Below are 15,228 nucleotides of genomic sequence, written 5' to 3'. Positions count from 1 at the left end.
TTGTGAAAATTTGTCCTCCTAATACCAGCATAGTGTTTAGAAAATATTAAATTTTTCTGAGAATTTCAAAAACTTTAAGCAAAGTCAAACTACTCTAAACAGATTACTCTTAAAAGTTGCCGGGGACGGTCGAGTTTGAACGACAGAAAACCTTGTTTTTAGGGCCCTCTGAAAACGCCAAAGAATTTTTTTTACATGGAGATAAAATTGAGCACACTACTCCTTTGAAAATAATGAGATGGATACCAACCACAAGCACCAAAAGTTCCATGTCCAAGATTATATACCTCGTATGAAGTTGATTTTACATTATATTGAAAAATAGTTTTGTGATCAAAACATTCATATTTGCAGTAGTTGATAAGTTCAGAAGTTTTCCCAAGCATAGGCTCACTCTTCATCGGAGGAAAATACGATTTTTACTGAAAAAATCATAAACTTCAGACGATTTCTATTCTTCGCTTCTTCGATCCCATTGAAAAACTCATTCAGCTTTAGTCCAAGATCTTCAAATCTCATGGCGCAATCTTTTCCGAATTTGCAATGAAACAAAAAGACCATGAGAGGAATCTATTAGGAATATCGAAAGGAGGGATCATTTTTGAAACGGGAAAAATGACTGAAAAAATGAAATAGATGAGATGCATTCCATTTGGATCCTTGAGCTTCAAGAAGGCGTCCATTCACTCAAAACATTCATTCAAAAATGGGTGATGTGACACCTTCAAAACAAAATAACTCAAAGCGAGATGATTTACAAGGTATTCGAGGTTTGGCTATTCTCTCGGTTCTTGGATTTCATTTTTATCCCGATCAATTTCCAAATGGATATTTAGGAGTCGATCAGTGAGTTTTAAACTAACGAATATTTCTCTCAGTATCTGAAATTTCAGATTCTTTGTTCTTTCGGGGTTTCTAATGTGAAAAAAGCATTGATATTCACATCTAACAGAGCTCACACTGAAGATGAAGACTATTTCGAGAAGGTTTTGAAATTCAAGAGACTTTTTTAAGCAGTCAAATTAATTTCAGCTTGCAGTAGCCATGGATTTATTCACCCATACTTGGTCACTATCGGTTGAGATTCAATTTTATTTCATTGTTCCATTCATTTTCTTAATTGGTCATCAATTAAAAGGGGGATCGAAAGACATTTATTATGCATGTCTTTGTACGTATGATCTATCAGAAATATTTTAAATTGAAGTTAGCCTCTGAAGTTTCAAAACTACCCGATGTTTTTTTTTTACATTTTTGGCATTTTGCGAGCCTCTAAATTTCAAAAAGGGGCTCTCTGCCCAAACTAAAAGTAGTGCTACACATAAAAATGAAAATTGGTCTCCATGCGAAATTCTCGTTCGCAGTGCTATCAGGTTCCGTCCTTACTACTATCAAATTCGGTCAAAAACGGGAAATCCTTCTCGATTGAGATGATGATTAGAGTTTATTCCTGTTATTTTGAGTAATTTGGGAATTGAGACAAAAATTCTAACTCGTTTCATTTTTGTTCCAGTTTTGAAGATTTTTAAAAAGTTTCAAAATTTCTTGGAAAAAAGTTAACAATTGGACAATCCTTATCTCAATCAAGAATAATCTTCAGTTTTCGACCAAAATTTGGCACCATTTGAACGGCACCGGATCGTTTCTATCTGAATGTATACGTTCAACTTCAGAAATACCCCGATATTTGAGTAAAATCTCATACGGCATTTCTCGAATTTCAGCTATTTTATCATTAGCCTACCACGCCGCTTCTCCAACTTCCATTGCTTTTAACAGTGTTTTTGCAAGAATTTGGCAGTTTTCAGTTGGAATGATAACTTACTTTATTGCCGATGCCCGGAAAAGCAATTCAGTTTTCTATGAGCCATTGGAAACTGTGGAGACTGAAACTGAGCAGTTATTAGAAGAGAATGAAAATGTCAGAAAATCAGAAGGATCGGAAAAAAGTCTTTGGGTGAAAAGTATTGCTCTAGTTGTATCAGTTATGATGATGTTGGCCCCTAATGAAATTATTCCAGTTGGAGCGAGGTAAATCATTAGAAGAAGGTGTAGAAAGTATTAACATTGTTTCAGAGTATTAATTACAATTTTCACTGGAATCTTGATTGTATTGGATATGGAAGATGGTCTTCTGAATTCTCGATTTTTAGAGATATATCCTATGCACTTTATCTGATTCATTGGCCAATTTATGCCTACTTCAAACTGACGTATCCTGAAAACACATGGATTCTTACATCAGCACTTATAATATCGATTCTTTTGGCAATACTGGTTCATCATACCTACGAACGGTTGGTTGCTAAATTATCTATCTCCAAACAAACGTACAAACAAACAATCAAAAAAATATTACTTCAGATGGTATTTAAGACAATCGAACAATATGATTGTAATTTTGGTAATTATTTTATTTTCTGTAAATGCAAATTGTATCAACTGGGATCAAATTCAAGAGTGTTTGGATAGAACTGATCCTGTGTAAGATTTGAAACCATTGTTGATTCCAAAACATGAATAACTTTCTAGATTATCTTGTAGAAAATATCCAAGATTGGACGGAGTGACACCAAAAATGACATTCGGTGAATATCAAAAAAAAGTTACCTGAACCATGAAATCTGTTTTCAGACGACGCCAAAAGATTGAATAAACATTGGAACTATCGCGATATCCGAGATCCTAAGCTCTTAGAAGCTGGATGTGTTCATAAATTTTCGAATGAAAACTGGTGTGAGTATCCGGGTAATGGAACTGAGTACAAAATAGCTATCCTGGGAAGTAGCTATGCTCGAAATCACTATAAATTGATTATTCAAGAGTGTAGACATCGCGCTACTACTTTCGCAACGGCTGATGTCATGGGTAAACTTGAAAATGTTATGGATATTTATATACAGCGAGTTTAGGTTGTGAGCCGCTTGCTGCTCCTCATAGACCAGTGGAAAATGTCGTTTCTGCACAACTCTGGGCACCCGATTGTGTCAAACATCTGAATATGTTTGTGGACTTCCTGAATACAACTCAACCGGATTACGCATTTATCATGTCGAGGTAATTTTAATTGGAAATTTTATAAGATTAGAAAATTAGAAAATTTAATCTTGAATTTTTTCAGATTTTTCGCCGTAGCAGAACCATATGACAATGGACCAGATCACTTAAATAATGATGCAGTGTACTTGGAAATGAAGAGCCAATTGAAGAAAATGCTTCCTAATATCAAAAAGAAGTTGTTCATTCTGGATTCGTTTCCAAGAATTTGGTGGGGGGAAATTGAAAATATTGCTGATGGAATAAAAGAAGGAAAGAAAACAATGGAAGAAATCAATGTGAGTGTGTTAAGATTCATCAGAGCTTTTAACTGATTTTTAAAAACAGAAATCGTTATACGATCCGTTCAATTATGAAAGAGGACGTCATCGTCACTCCAGATTGGTGAAGAATGAATGTGGATCGAAATGCGAGTTGATTGATTACGTAGATGCATTCTGGAACAAAACAATGAATGCGTTCCAGTATTTTGATACTAAAGGATTTACATATTTCACAGGTATCAATCATGTATCAGCTCATGGACTGGAACACGTTCGACCGATATACAACAAAATTTGTTCTTATTTGTAGTTCTTTTCAAAAATGTTCATTGAAATAAAAATTAGTGTCAGTCATAGCTCACCAATTCGAGACAAACAATTTGTGGTGTTTTCAGGACCTCGGCAACAAAAACAGTTTTCGGATATACTTTTTCTGAGAGAAAACATTCTGAAATCCAAAAAATCTCAAATTTCAGTTTTTAAATATTTTTTTCAAGTTTCAGAATTTATTCTACCAGAAAAAACATTTGAAAACCCTAATTTTTTTTATGTAGTCTGAATTTTTTTAATTTGCTTGTATTACCACAGTTTCGAAATGCCTACATTTGAAGTGTCGCAGTTTCGAAGAGAGCTAAACTTGTGCGAGATTTGTAGGAGGTTTGACCAAAAAAACGGAAGGAATCGAGCTGCCATCTAAGCCGATGATGCAATATTTGAAAACTATATATTAATTTTGTTTCTCTATCATTGGAATATGCTACTGTTAAAATTTCAACAGTTGTCAATGTTTTTCAAAAAAGTTATGACGTCTTGAATGTGTATCAGTATTTATTAGCCACCCTGTAAATCTCATGTACTCTTGAAACCAACGAACCCTAACTAAACCCTAATAGTAAGATCTAGATGTACCATTTTTCGAAGAACCCTTGTATACTGCGCCTAGCGGTCTCGCCAACTGGATTCATGACAAAAGATTTCACCTGCAGAGCGAATCTGTGAGAATGATCTTTTTCGTTTCAACGATGAAAGGAAACGGTCGGGAACAGGAGGCAGTGAGATAAATCTTTAGGACGATGTGGAGTCTCAAAAGAAGGAAAATCTGAGGAAAAAAACTGCAAACAAATAAATCATGAAAACTCGTTTTTAAAACTTACATATTTAAATAATACCTTACATATTTACTACTCTTTTGCGAAACATTTTTTACATAGAAAAATCTGTAAGGCTCTTTGGTTTCAAGCTACAGCCGAGTTCATAATTTCATTGAACACCCGATATGTAAAAAATCTATTTTTCTTTTCAAAGTTATTTTTACTGCTTAAATTTTTAAAGTCGGCCTCTTCTTCACATCACCAACTCCAACAAACTTTGAATTTGTCGTTCCAACGATATCCAAGATCTTCGAATCGGATTGCCCGATCTTTTTCCGCGTCTAAAATATAACAAAAAGTTCAGAGGCATTGGAGACAAGGAGATAAATCTTCGAGAAAAGGAAAATGCATTGGAACTGGAAAAATAACAGAAAAAATACAACAGACAAGATGCATTCATTTTCGTTCCTTCTACAAACTTCTATTTTTACAAAATTAGGCCAATACAAAACATTCATTCAAAAATGGGTTTCGATGTGACACCTTCAAAACAGAAGACCTCAAAAAGAGATGATTTCCAAGGTATTCGAGGTTTGGCTATTCTCTCGGTTCTCGGTTTTCATTTTTATCCCGTTCAATTTCCAAATGGATATTTAGGAGTTGATCAGTGAGTTTTAAACTAAAGAATATTTCTCTCAATATCTGAAATTTCAGATTCTTTGTTCTTTCGGGGTTTCTAATGTGTATGATGCTCACGAAATCTGAACAACTTCCAATATTTCCCTTCTTCATTCAATTCTACACTCGTCGTTTCAAACGGATACTTCCCTTGTATTTTCTCATCATTCTTTTCACGGTTTTTGCTCTCTACACAGTTTTTCCAACATCTGCAATATTCCAAAATCAAATGTCCGCTGGAAAAGCATTGATATTCACATCTAACAGGCCGCATACGGAAGATGAAGACTATTTCGAAAAGGTTTAATTAGACCAAGCAAGCATTCAAACTATCCGGTTACTTTCAGCTCGCAGTTGCCATGGATCTATTCACGCATACTTGGTCTCTATCAGTCGAGATTCAATTCTATTTCATTGTTCCATTCATTTTCTTAATTGGTCATCAATTAAAAGGGGCATCCAGATACATCTATTATTCACTCATAGGTCTATACAAAAAATCTTTTAAACAATTTTTAAAATCTTCAGAAGCCTTTTCATTCATCTTCTACGTCTCATCTCCGCAATCAGTTTCATTTAACAATGTTTTTGCTAGAATATGGCAATTTTTAATTGGGATGATGGCATATTTTATATCTGACCAGAGTATGTTAGAAGAAATGGAGAGTGTCAAATATAGTAAAAGACACATTCTGAGAATCAAATTAATAATTTTGATTTTGATGATACTGGTTGTTTTTTCTCCGTTCCAACTAAATACTCTATCCGTAAGGTTGGAAAACACATAAACTTCCAATGAGTAGTTAACTGACGATTCCAGATTTGTTATTACTATTTTCACTGGCATTTTAATATTACTAGATGTGGAAGATGTGGTTTTGAATTCTCGATTTTTGATCTACATCGGAGACACATCCTATGCCCTTTATCTAATTCATTGGCCAATCTATGCTTATGTCAAATTGTCGTATCCATCAAACACATGTATTCTTACATCAGCTTTCATCCTGTCGACTCTTTTGGCTATACTGGTGAATCAGACTTATGAGAGGTCAGTGACATGAATAAAATAGTTTTTTAAAACAATTATGAAAATTAGATGGTACTTGAAGCAGTCTAATAAAATTATCAGCGTTTTAATAGTGTACCTGTTTGTAGTCAATGCGATCTATATCAACTGGGATGACATTCGAGAGTACTTGAGGGAAAAGCCTGAATCTGAAATGTAGGTGGATGAAAAGTGAGTTGATAATCAATGATAATAATTTCAGTTCGCCTGATCGGAAGTTTCTCAGACTAGATGGAGTGAATTCAAATATGACTTTCGGTACACATCAACAACAAAACCCAAAACTTTTGAAATCTCTTTCAGATGACGCTGCTCGATTGAATGCCTACTGGAACTACCGGGATCATACGGCTCCAGAGTTAAGAGAGCCTGGATGTATCAAACGACAACCAGGCAGGTTAGGTTGTGATTTTAAAGAAAACGGCACTGAATTCAAAATAGCAATACTGGGTAGCAGCTACGCTAAGAACCACCATAAGATGATTATTCAAGAGTGTAGACATCGGGCGAGCACTATTTCAATGGCTGATGTCACAGGTGAGGGCTGTAAGGAATGCCTCAGTGTTAAGAAAAATTATTTAAAGGTTGCGAACCACTTGCTGCTCCTAGGAAGCCTGTTGATAATGGAAAGTTCTCAACAGATTGGACACAAGAATGCTCGAGTAGGTTGGAAGAATTCGTGGAGTTTATCAATGAGACTCAACCGGATTATGCATTCATGATGACTAGGTAAAGAGCGTTTATGGGAAAATGTAACAAAGAAAAATTCAGATGGTTCGCCGTAGCAGAACCATATGATAATGGGCCGGATAATTTGAATAATGATACAATTTATTTGGAAATGAGGGATCAATTAAGAAAAATGCTTCCGAATATCAAAAGGAAGTTGTTCATTTTGGATTCGTTCCCGAGAATTCATCCGGAAGGAATTGAGAATATTGCAAGAGAAATGAAGGAGGGAAAAAAGACAATGGAGGAAATCAATGTGAGTGACAGACATATGATTCATACGTCTTTCTTAACTGAACTTCTGAGTTTTTGAATTATCGAATTTCGAGTTTCTGAAGTTTTTTTGTATTCGAATCTCTAAATTCGAACTACCGGAGCTGCGAAACTTTTAAATTTTCAAAAAAAATCAGAAAGTGATAAATGCGGGAGTTCTGGAATTCCGAAATTCGAACTATCGGTAAATTATGAGATTTCGAAGTTACCGGAATTATACAGGGTGGCGCATAATTACTTACACAAATGAAAACGGGTATATCTTCAGACATAAGTATGATAGAAACATGAAAATTGGCAGAAATGTAACCCCAAAGTTGGTACACATGTACTCAAATTTTCAAAACGTTTGCTCAAGTTTCAGTGTTTTTATGATTGCCCGAAGACGAACGGCGAAATGTTTCTTGCACGCCTCTGTTTCCTGATTTGTGCTGATGTAACTAAATGCTAGATTGTACGATTCGACTGAAATTTTGTCTAACGTAAGATACATATAAGTATGGTTTTCATACATAATTTCACGTTTATTTAATGAATCTGTCCAGAGGTATCACTCTAATAGTCAACCTACATCTGACTTAGAATTCCAGTTAAATTTTGCCTTGTAAACCGAACTCCAAAAAACGATTCGTTGACAGGGCTACAAATTTTTATAACCAATTCGGATGGAATTTTAACAAAATTGAAACACCCAAAGACATAAATATTAGGTCGTTATGCCAATTTACTTCAAAAAACTGAAAATTCACTAATTTTGGCCTCTTTGGAAAACTAGTGGCTACCAATTTTATTGCTTTTGTAGCAACCTCAAATTTTCGCAGATGATTTATAGAAAGTTGATCTTGATAAGTGGCAAATTTCAGCCACTCGCTATTATTACTGAAGTTTTTATGGATAGGGAAAGTTGACCTAAAAATACAGATAAGCCGCGTACATTCCAAAGCTTATGTTGTTGGTGATCACAGTACGAGTCCCCTGGTAATTAAAATATCTTCATGTTTAATTTGCACTAAAAGGGCCATTTTCGTGATTTCATAAGTTGCACAAAAAATTTCAGCCCAGTAAAACGCTTCATTCAAATTTTATGATTGCACAAACTTTTGCCACCCTGTATGCTTCCAAATTAACTCTTTCTGAAACTCTGAATTTCTAATTTTCAATTTTTTAACCCAGAATAATAAATGACGAACCTATTCATAAGATTAGGGGGACGAGATTACGGGTACGAGGGTTAATGGTAAGAGGAGTCCAGCAACGTAAACCGACTGGTGGCTTACATTCCTGATTGTCTCTGATTTTCCAGATGTCGTTGTACGAACCGAAACAATTTGAATGGGGACGTCGTCGTCATGCTGAATTGGTAAAAAATGAATGTGGATCAAAATGTGAACTGATTGACTACGTGGATGCATTCTGGAACCAAACAATGAATACGTTTCAGTTTTTTGATTCCAAAGGATTCTTGTATTTCACAACTACTCTTCATGTTTCTGCTCATGGAATTGAACATGTTCGACCTATTTATACAAAGATTTGTGCGGGGTTATAGACTTCTTGAATCGATAAAGAGAATTCGAACTATTGATCTTGGTCATTTCTTTGTTAAATCCCTTCCTTATCCATATGCCCTTTGTGAAGTAAAAATGGACCCAGAGAACAGTTCATGATGATCGTATAATCCATTTGTAGTCATTCGGAGCCCGCTAAAATAGTGATCATCCATCCACGTGAAAATGCACAAGATCCTAGATTAAGGAATCACTTAAGTAATATATCTAAACCTACTCTAAATAAATGTATTTATCTTAAGCTTAAGCTAATATTCGATGAGCTCTGAACCTTATCATGAAAGCAACCAAAAAAAAAAGAAATCGACCGATCTTACTCATTAGTCATAAGTACTAAAAGCTACGAACAATACCTTTATTTAGAACAAAAGAATAATAAAAAAGGATTTAAGGAAGGCGGGTGTATAAAAACCAGGGATTGGTGGGTTAGGAGATAATTTATAATTTTTGGGTTTATTTTTTTCTACCTTTGATCTTAGACTTTTGAAAATGAATCACAGTTTTTTTTTGTATCGGGAATTGATTTCTTGATAAAAAATACATTTCTATCAATCTTTGAGACTTTCGAAAATTTTTGTAGGTGATCATACTTTATTCATAGACAATCCGATATAAATTCGCTATTTCGTTCATATATAATAGTTACTTTTCTGTTCATCTGAAAATTTGTTCAAAATAAGCTTTCAGAACGATGATCGACTTCGCGATCGTCTTCTCCTCCGCACATGCCATCATCTCGTTCCTCGGAATGACGTTCAATCTTCTTCTAGCCTATCTGGCTCTATTCCAAACTCCTCGGGTCATCAAGTCCTATTCCACACTGATTGTAAACTTTGCTGTCACTGATTTCTTTGCATGCATGTTCGATTTTTTAGTGCAACAAAGACTTATTCCACTGGATTAACACTGGCTTATGTTTCAAATGGTTACTGTAGTCGTTTCGGACCAAGAACGTGTTATGTGGCGTAAGTCTAAAATATGTAATCGCAATACATGACTAGAATTCACTAGCAGAAAAACAGGATCATAGACTTACAATTGCTATAAAACAGTAATATTAAAAAATATTATTTCAGATACAGCCTGATGCTCCACTTCCTGTCTCACTCCCTATGGTCCCTTCTACTCTCCTTTTCCTATCGCTACTATATTCTCTTCAAACCTGCTCCGACTCGAAAAACTCTAGTCATTATTCTTTGTGTGATCTATATTCCATCACTATTCCAGTGGGTTTCTTTCCTCTGGGCTCAAGACGATCCAGAAGAGCTCAGAGAAATTTTGCACGAGGCATTCCCATCGTACAACTTGACTGGTCATACTGTAACCGGAACCAGCAACATCCTCTGCTTCTCTGCTTTGTACACAATTCTCCACATGACTATCCCAATCACCCCTGTCTATATTTGTATTCTGATTTTGAGAAGAAAAATAATATCGAGGTTGAGCTTCCAAGGAGTCAATATTACTAAGGATACGAAGAATTTGCATTCTCAGTTGTTGATGGTTAGCTTAAATTTGTCAACTTGAAAACAACAAAACTTATTTTTCCAGGCCCTCGCGTATCAAGCCGTTATCCCTGGTTTCTATCTCTTCAGTATTGCTTCATATGCCATCGGACAGTTCGGAATCTACAATCACCCTGCTCTCGAATACTTCACGTTTTCCTCATTCCTTCTGATTCCATTCTTATCCCCACTAGCTTCTTTCATTTTCGTAACACCTTATCGTAAATTTATCAAGCATTCGTTCTTCAAAATGGCTAATGTTGAACCGGGAGAAACATCATCGACCCCTCAAAATTACACCAGTCATATTCATGTCATCGGATAAATGTTTTGTTCAATAAAGTGGTTTACAGTTAATTTTGAGATGGTTTCTGTGTTTTGAAAACTCAAAAAGTCTGTCAAGATAGCTCTTCAACAACAATACCGGGCTGATAGTGAGAGCAAAGTGGAAAAAGTGCAGCAACGCATCTATGTGGCTATCGAAGAGTATGAGAAAGTGATAGCAGAGGAACTTTCCTACCAAGCCAGATTGTCTAGAAACCTAACTTGGAGAAAGATAGGCCACCAAGCTTAATGACCTAGAAAAGTTGTTTTAAAAAAGTTAGGCCACCAAGATAGATAGACTTGAAACTCTATGTGGGAAAACTAGGCCACCAAGCTGAAGTTCCTGGATAATCAAAGCCGGAAAAGTTAGGTGTTATATGTCTTACAAACACCCTTAGAGAAATGTAATCCACCAAGCTAGATATCCTAGAAACCCCACCAGAAGAAAGTAGGTAGGCAAGCTAGACGACCAAGATGAAGAACTGCTAGACAACGAGGACAGAAGATTGGCGACTTGCCAACGAACAATGCGGAAAACATACTGTATGTTTGCTAGAAGAAAGGAGCATCGTTATTATCTCATTCAAGACCATTTGATTCATTTTCCACCTTTTTTCCTAAGAGGGAGCATTTATCTTCCCAGAGGAACTCTCCGACTCTGTGGGAAACAATGTGTGTCTTGCTGTAGACGTTTCTTTTTATAATAACAGAACACATTCTCAAAGGGAATTCATTTATTCTTCAGGGAAAACAAAAAACAGGGAGATCAAATTCGAAAAGGGAGAAAAGAGAAAAAAGGGAAAAGAAAAGAGGAGATAGATCCAAATGATGATCGGCGAGATTCGGGATCTAATTGGCTTCGGCGTTGGCTTGGTTGGCTCCGTAAATGCTCTTGATCCATTCGTACTTCATTTCCTCCGCCTCCATCAGCACAAACAGCTCCTTTCTGTCTTCGACGGCCTTATCAAGACGTTGCTGGACCTTGCCCACCTCGACCTCAGCTGCGCGATGTTGTTGTTGGAGTTTTTCCATTTCCGAACCTCTTGGTCCCTTCTTGATCTTCGCCTCGAACGCCTCCTCCTGATCATACGCAGCCAACAGTTCGTACTGAATTTCGTAGACTCTTTCGCGTGCATTGTGGAAATTTTGGTAGCTCTCGTCGGCTTCTCGGCGAGCCTCATCCACCAGCTTCTGAGACTCTGTACGAGCTTGTCCATTGGAAGAGCTTGGGACATTGGCAATGTTGACAGACATGTTGCAAACTGAAAATTAGTATTGAAATCAATAACAATATTCTGGGAGGTCAAGAAGAAAAGAAAAGCGAGTAACCAAGAACGGAATAATGAATCTCGAATGAGGAACTGACTGACTGTGAGCGAGCGACACCTCTATTTATAGACCTCTATTGATTTCCAATCAATATCCATCGAAAGGAGGCGGGGCAAAGACGTCCCACCTGGTGCGTTGTTTGAGCGGGAGTGTCTGTACTCTGGGAATGTTTTACACAGTGACACCCTTCATTCGTGCACAATTAGATTTAGCTGTCAGATAACGGCACTTGGATAGAGTTTCAAACATATATTGGGGAGCAATAAACTTATCTACCGGCACATCTTCAAGCAAATACACGATAAACATGTCGAAATAGCAATTCTTTGTTCAGAACAGATGAAACTTTAAAAAATTACTGTTACCGATTGTTTATTATTAATCACTTTACAATCACAGATTGTTTGGTTTTGGCAGTACAAACATAGCAGGAAAATTTTTGAATTGTCAATCAAGAACAATATATTAGGTGGACAACATTTTTAACCAGTGCACGCTCTCATCAGCAAATCTGTTGCGCTGAGCCAAATTTTTCGATTTGGAAAGTTTGCAGGGAAAACCGGTTCACGACATCGCGGAATAGAACTTCGATTTGAAACTTGGCACCAAGCCAATTTCGGACGCGTCGCGTGTCGGCATAGCGGTCGCCAACTAAATAAATACTCAACAGCGCTTGAGACGCGTTAGAAATTCAAAAACTGGCACGCAGCCAACTTTTGGCACAAAAGTTGCCCGTCCGCACATATTTTTTCAATTTAGCGATGTTTTTGGAAATAATAATTAGGTCACACATTTTGAATGCAAAAACAGTTATTTCAGACAAAAAATGGCTCAAAAAGCAAAATAATTGTTTTTCCATTGTGAGAGTATCTAAACTGATAATAGATAATAGGAAAACGGGTTTTCATACCGAACATCTTGGCGTCGCACAACCGCGCTCTGCTGGACAAAATGCTTCCAGTTTGAACTTTTAGCTAGAGCATGTGCTGGAAATTTTGTTTTGCAAAAGAAGGAAAAGAGCTGGGAAATATTGGTTTGTCAATTAAGGAAAAAATATGAATGAAAATTATTTTGCACGCTCTCCTCCGCTAATCAGCTATTTGCAATCGGTTTTTTTCCGTGGAGCGTGGTTGCGCGATGCCAAATCTGACATTTGGAAATTCAAATTTTGCACCCCCGAATTGTGGATTTTTTTTTACTTTTCGATGCGGAACATTTTTGATCTGTGTATTTCTCTTTCGTTTGACTGTTTCCCTTGAATTTTCCCACGAGATCGGTAACCTAAATCCTCTAATTGCATTCGAATAAAGAGTGTGACTCTGTCATTCCATTGACGCTTTTTATTGTTCCCGTCTGCACCTCATCACTATCTGCGACACTTCAAGACAGTTTACAGCTGACAGTTTATGTTACACGTCTTCTCTCTCATCGGGATGGCTCGTTTGCTGCTTCCCAGGGGGTTCGTCAATAGGTCTAAGAATGACAAAATATTTAAAATGATCATTAAACAATTAACTTTTATCGTTTGGACAAAAGAAAAAAAACTTGTTGAAATAAAAAAGGATGTTATGAGGAATAACTCCACAAGAGGTGCCCCACAATTCAAACCACCTCTCTAGCTGTCACTATGTCTGTCAGCTCCGCCAGTGCCCAAAGAGGAAGATCCACGTGGATGATTTGAACAAGCTCTTCGAGTAAAATGCTCACGGAGCAGGAGTTGTGCTCTATAAAATTAGACAATACACTTTTTCAAAACAAGTATCATGTCCCCCAACATACACATCATTATGAGCCCAAAATTTTTTCTAGAAAACTCATGTTATCAAAAAACCTGCAGATTAATTTTTTCGATTCACTGACATTAGATGACCCACTAATTTTTGGACTTAAACATTTTGAGTCAAAACAATATGACCAAGAACCAAGAGAACTTTATTCTTCATCTTATACTCATTTCCAGGAAGACCCAGATCTCTGGAAGATGTTTTATCCCAGACTTTTCCTTTTTGAACTAAACGTTGATTTACCACTTATTCGTCATAGTCCTAAACTCTCTTGATCAATCTCTGTGGCACGAATAATCAGATGTGAATTCAAAGAAATCCAGAATGTTCCTTTGAAAAGGCCACCGCTTGAATAAAGTAAAAATCTTCGGAGACGAGAAAATGTTACTCATCAAAACGACTATTCATTCAGTTTTTCTGTATAAAAGAGTAGGTAGTCCTAGGATTCGGATTCATAACTTTATGTGGATTTTTTGCGTTGTGTTTTGTGCTAGATTAGTTTTATTTAAATGTTTTTCGAATCGTTCATCTTCCTAATATTTATGTTTCGTGGACGTTTCATTCTACTGATATTCAGTTAGCGATATTACAATGACTCCCGACTTTCTTGTATGACTTCCTTATTGTCTCATTTTTGTGCAGAAGTAAAATATTCACAAAATATTAAAAAGAAAACCAACATTTCAAAGGGAGAAAAACTCAATGAAAACAAGTTTTTTTCATGACTGGGTCCTTAGGAACGAGCAGGACTTTTCTAGTCCGCGTCTTGCTCTTGAAAAGTTCCATACTGTATTTTTAGGTTTTCGGATAACTATTTGCGACCTTTTTTTCTAGAATGGGTCGATTTTTCCTCTTATTTTGAAGAACATGATCAGAAATCCAAAAAAAATAGGAAATTGAGTCCGTCGCGGACTAGAAAACGGCTGCTTGTTCCTGACAATGAGAGCCTGCCTGTAGAGGGAAACTCGTTTTTCGATGCGATTTTTCGTTTATGGTTTTTTCTTCCTTATAGCTGAATTTACATATTTTTTTACACAAATCAAAATGTATGAATTTTTTTGTTTTTCTCATTTTTTGCTGTTTCAATAATCTCTAGAATTTCTATTAGTTTCATCTGCACAGAGCAAAGTAAGAGAATAACTGTTTCCTTGACGCAAATATTTCCCCCTAAATTGAAACATCAGTTACGTTGATGCCGATCGTCCATGTCAGAATACTTTTTTTTCTCCTGAATAGCGGTAAATGAAGCTTCTAGTGTATTCTAAGAAATCGAAAACATCCGAAGTCTTATAGAAAGGTGTAGAAGAATCTATTTTTCTAAATATTTTCTAGTTCATTGGATGACTAATGTGGCTGGAATAGGAATGATACACAGGTGATTCGCGAACAATCCGTTACGGACGGTCAGGCGCGGTTGAAATAGGAACCGCATACGGACCGCACGCGACCCATTTTCAGAAAACTACAGAACATTTTCCCGTATTCCTCCGTATTCTGTCCGTTCGCGAACTCCGTATCCGATCCGATTGCGAATGATGAACAAACGGATCCGTTCGCG

General features: G+C 36.4%; 4 protein-coding genes across 4 annotated transcripts; 3 read left to right on the top strand and 1 right to left on the bottom strand.

The window, feature by feature from the left end:
- Window positions 1-749: 749 nt before the first annotated feature.
- On the top strand, window positions 750-3,630 carry CBG19902 (the record flags this gene model as incomplete). The annotated part of the gene is made up of 11 exons (XM_045235324.1): window positions 750-770; window positions 894-986; window positions 1,033-1,171; window positions 1,725-2,031; window positions 2,154-2,297; window positions 2,365-2,484; window positions 2,533-2,588; window positions 2,635-2,868; window positions 2,913-3,057; window positions 3,122-3,335; window positions 3,385-3,630. 11 exons carry the CDS (start codon window positions 750-752, stop codon window positions 3,628-3,630), a joined length of 1,719 nt encoding a protein of 572 aa, XP_045096913.1.
- Window positions 3,631-4,935: 1,305 nt separating this feature from the next.
- Window positions 4,936-5,396, top strand: CBG19903 (the record flags this gene model as incomplete). Its single annotated transcript, XM_002633813.1, has 2 exons — window positions 4,936-5,078; window positions 5,126-5,396. 2 exons carry the CDS (start codon window positions 4,936-4,938, stop codon window positions 5,394-5,396), a joined length of 414 nt encoding a protein of 137 aa, XP_002633859.1.
- Window positions 5,397-6,406: 1,010 nt separating this feature from the next.
- CBG19904 lies at window positions 6,407-10,558 on the top strand (the record flags this gene model as incomplete). Its single annotated transcript, XM_002633814.1, has 7 exons — window positions 6,407-6,695; window positions 6,743-6,887; window positions 6,930-7,143; window positions 8,464-8,702; window positions 9,604-9,693; window positions 9,805-10,231; window positions 10,280-10,558. The coding sequence occupies 7 exons, from the start codon at window positions 6,407-6,409 to the stop codon at window positions 10,556-10,558; spliced, it is 1,683 nt and encodes a 560-aa protein (XP_002633860.1).
- An 848-nt stretch (window positions 10,559-11,406) lies between these two features.
- On the bottom strand, window positions 11,407-11,811 carry CBG26410 (the record flags this gene model as incomplete). Its single annotated transcript, XM_045235323.1, has 1 exon — window positions 11,407-11,811. One exon carries the CDS (start codon window positions 11,809-11,811, stop codon window positions 11,407-11,409), a length of 405 nt encoding a protein of 134 aa, XP_045100281.1.
- Window positions 11,812-15,228: the final 3,417 nt, after the last annotated feature.

This window comes from Caenorhabditis briggsae, assembly GCF_000004555.2.
Source record: "Caenorhabditis briggsae complete genome, chrIV, whole genome shotgun sequence".
NCBI classification, from domain to species: domain Eukaryota; kingdom Metazoa; phylum Nematoda; class Chromadorea; order Rhabditida; family Rhabditidae; genus Caenorhabditis; species Caenorhabditis briggsae.
Note: the sequence above shows the minus strand (reverse complement) of the source record. Positions and strands in the feature narration are given on the sequence as shown.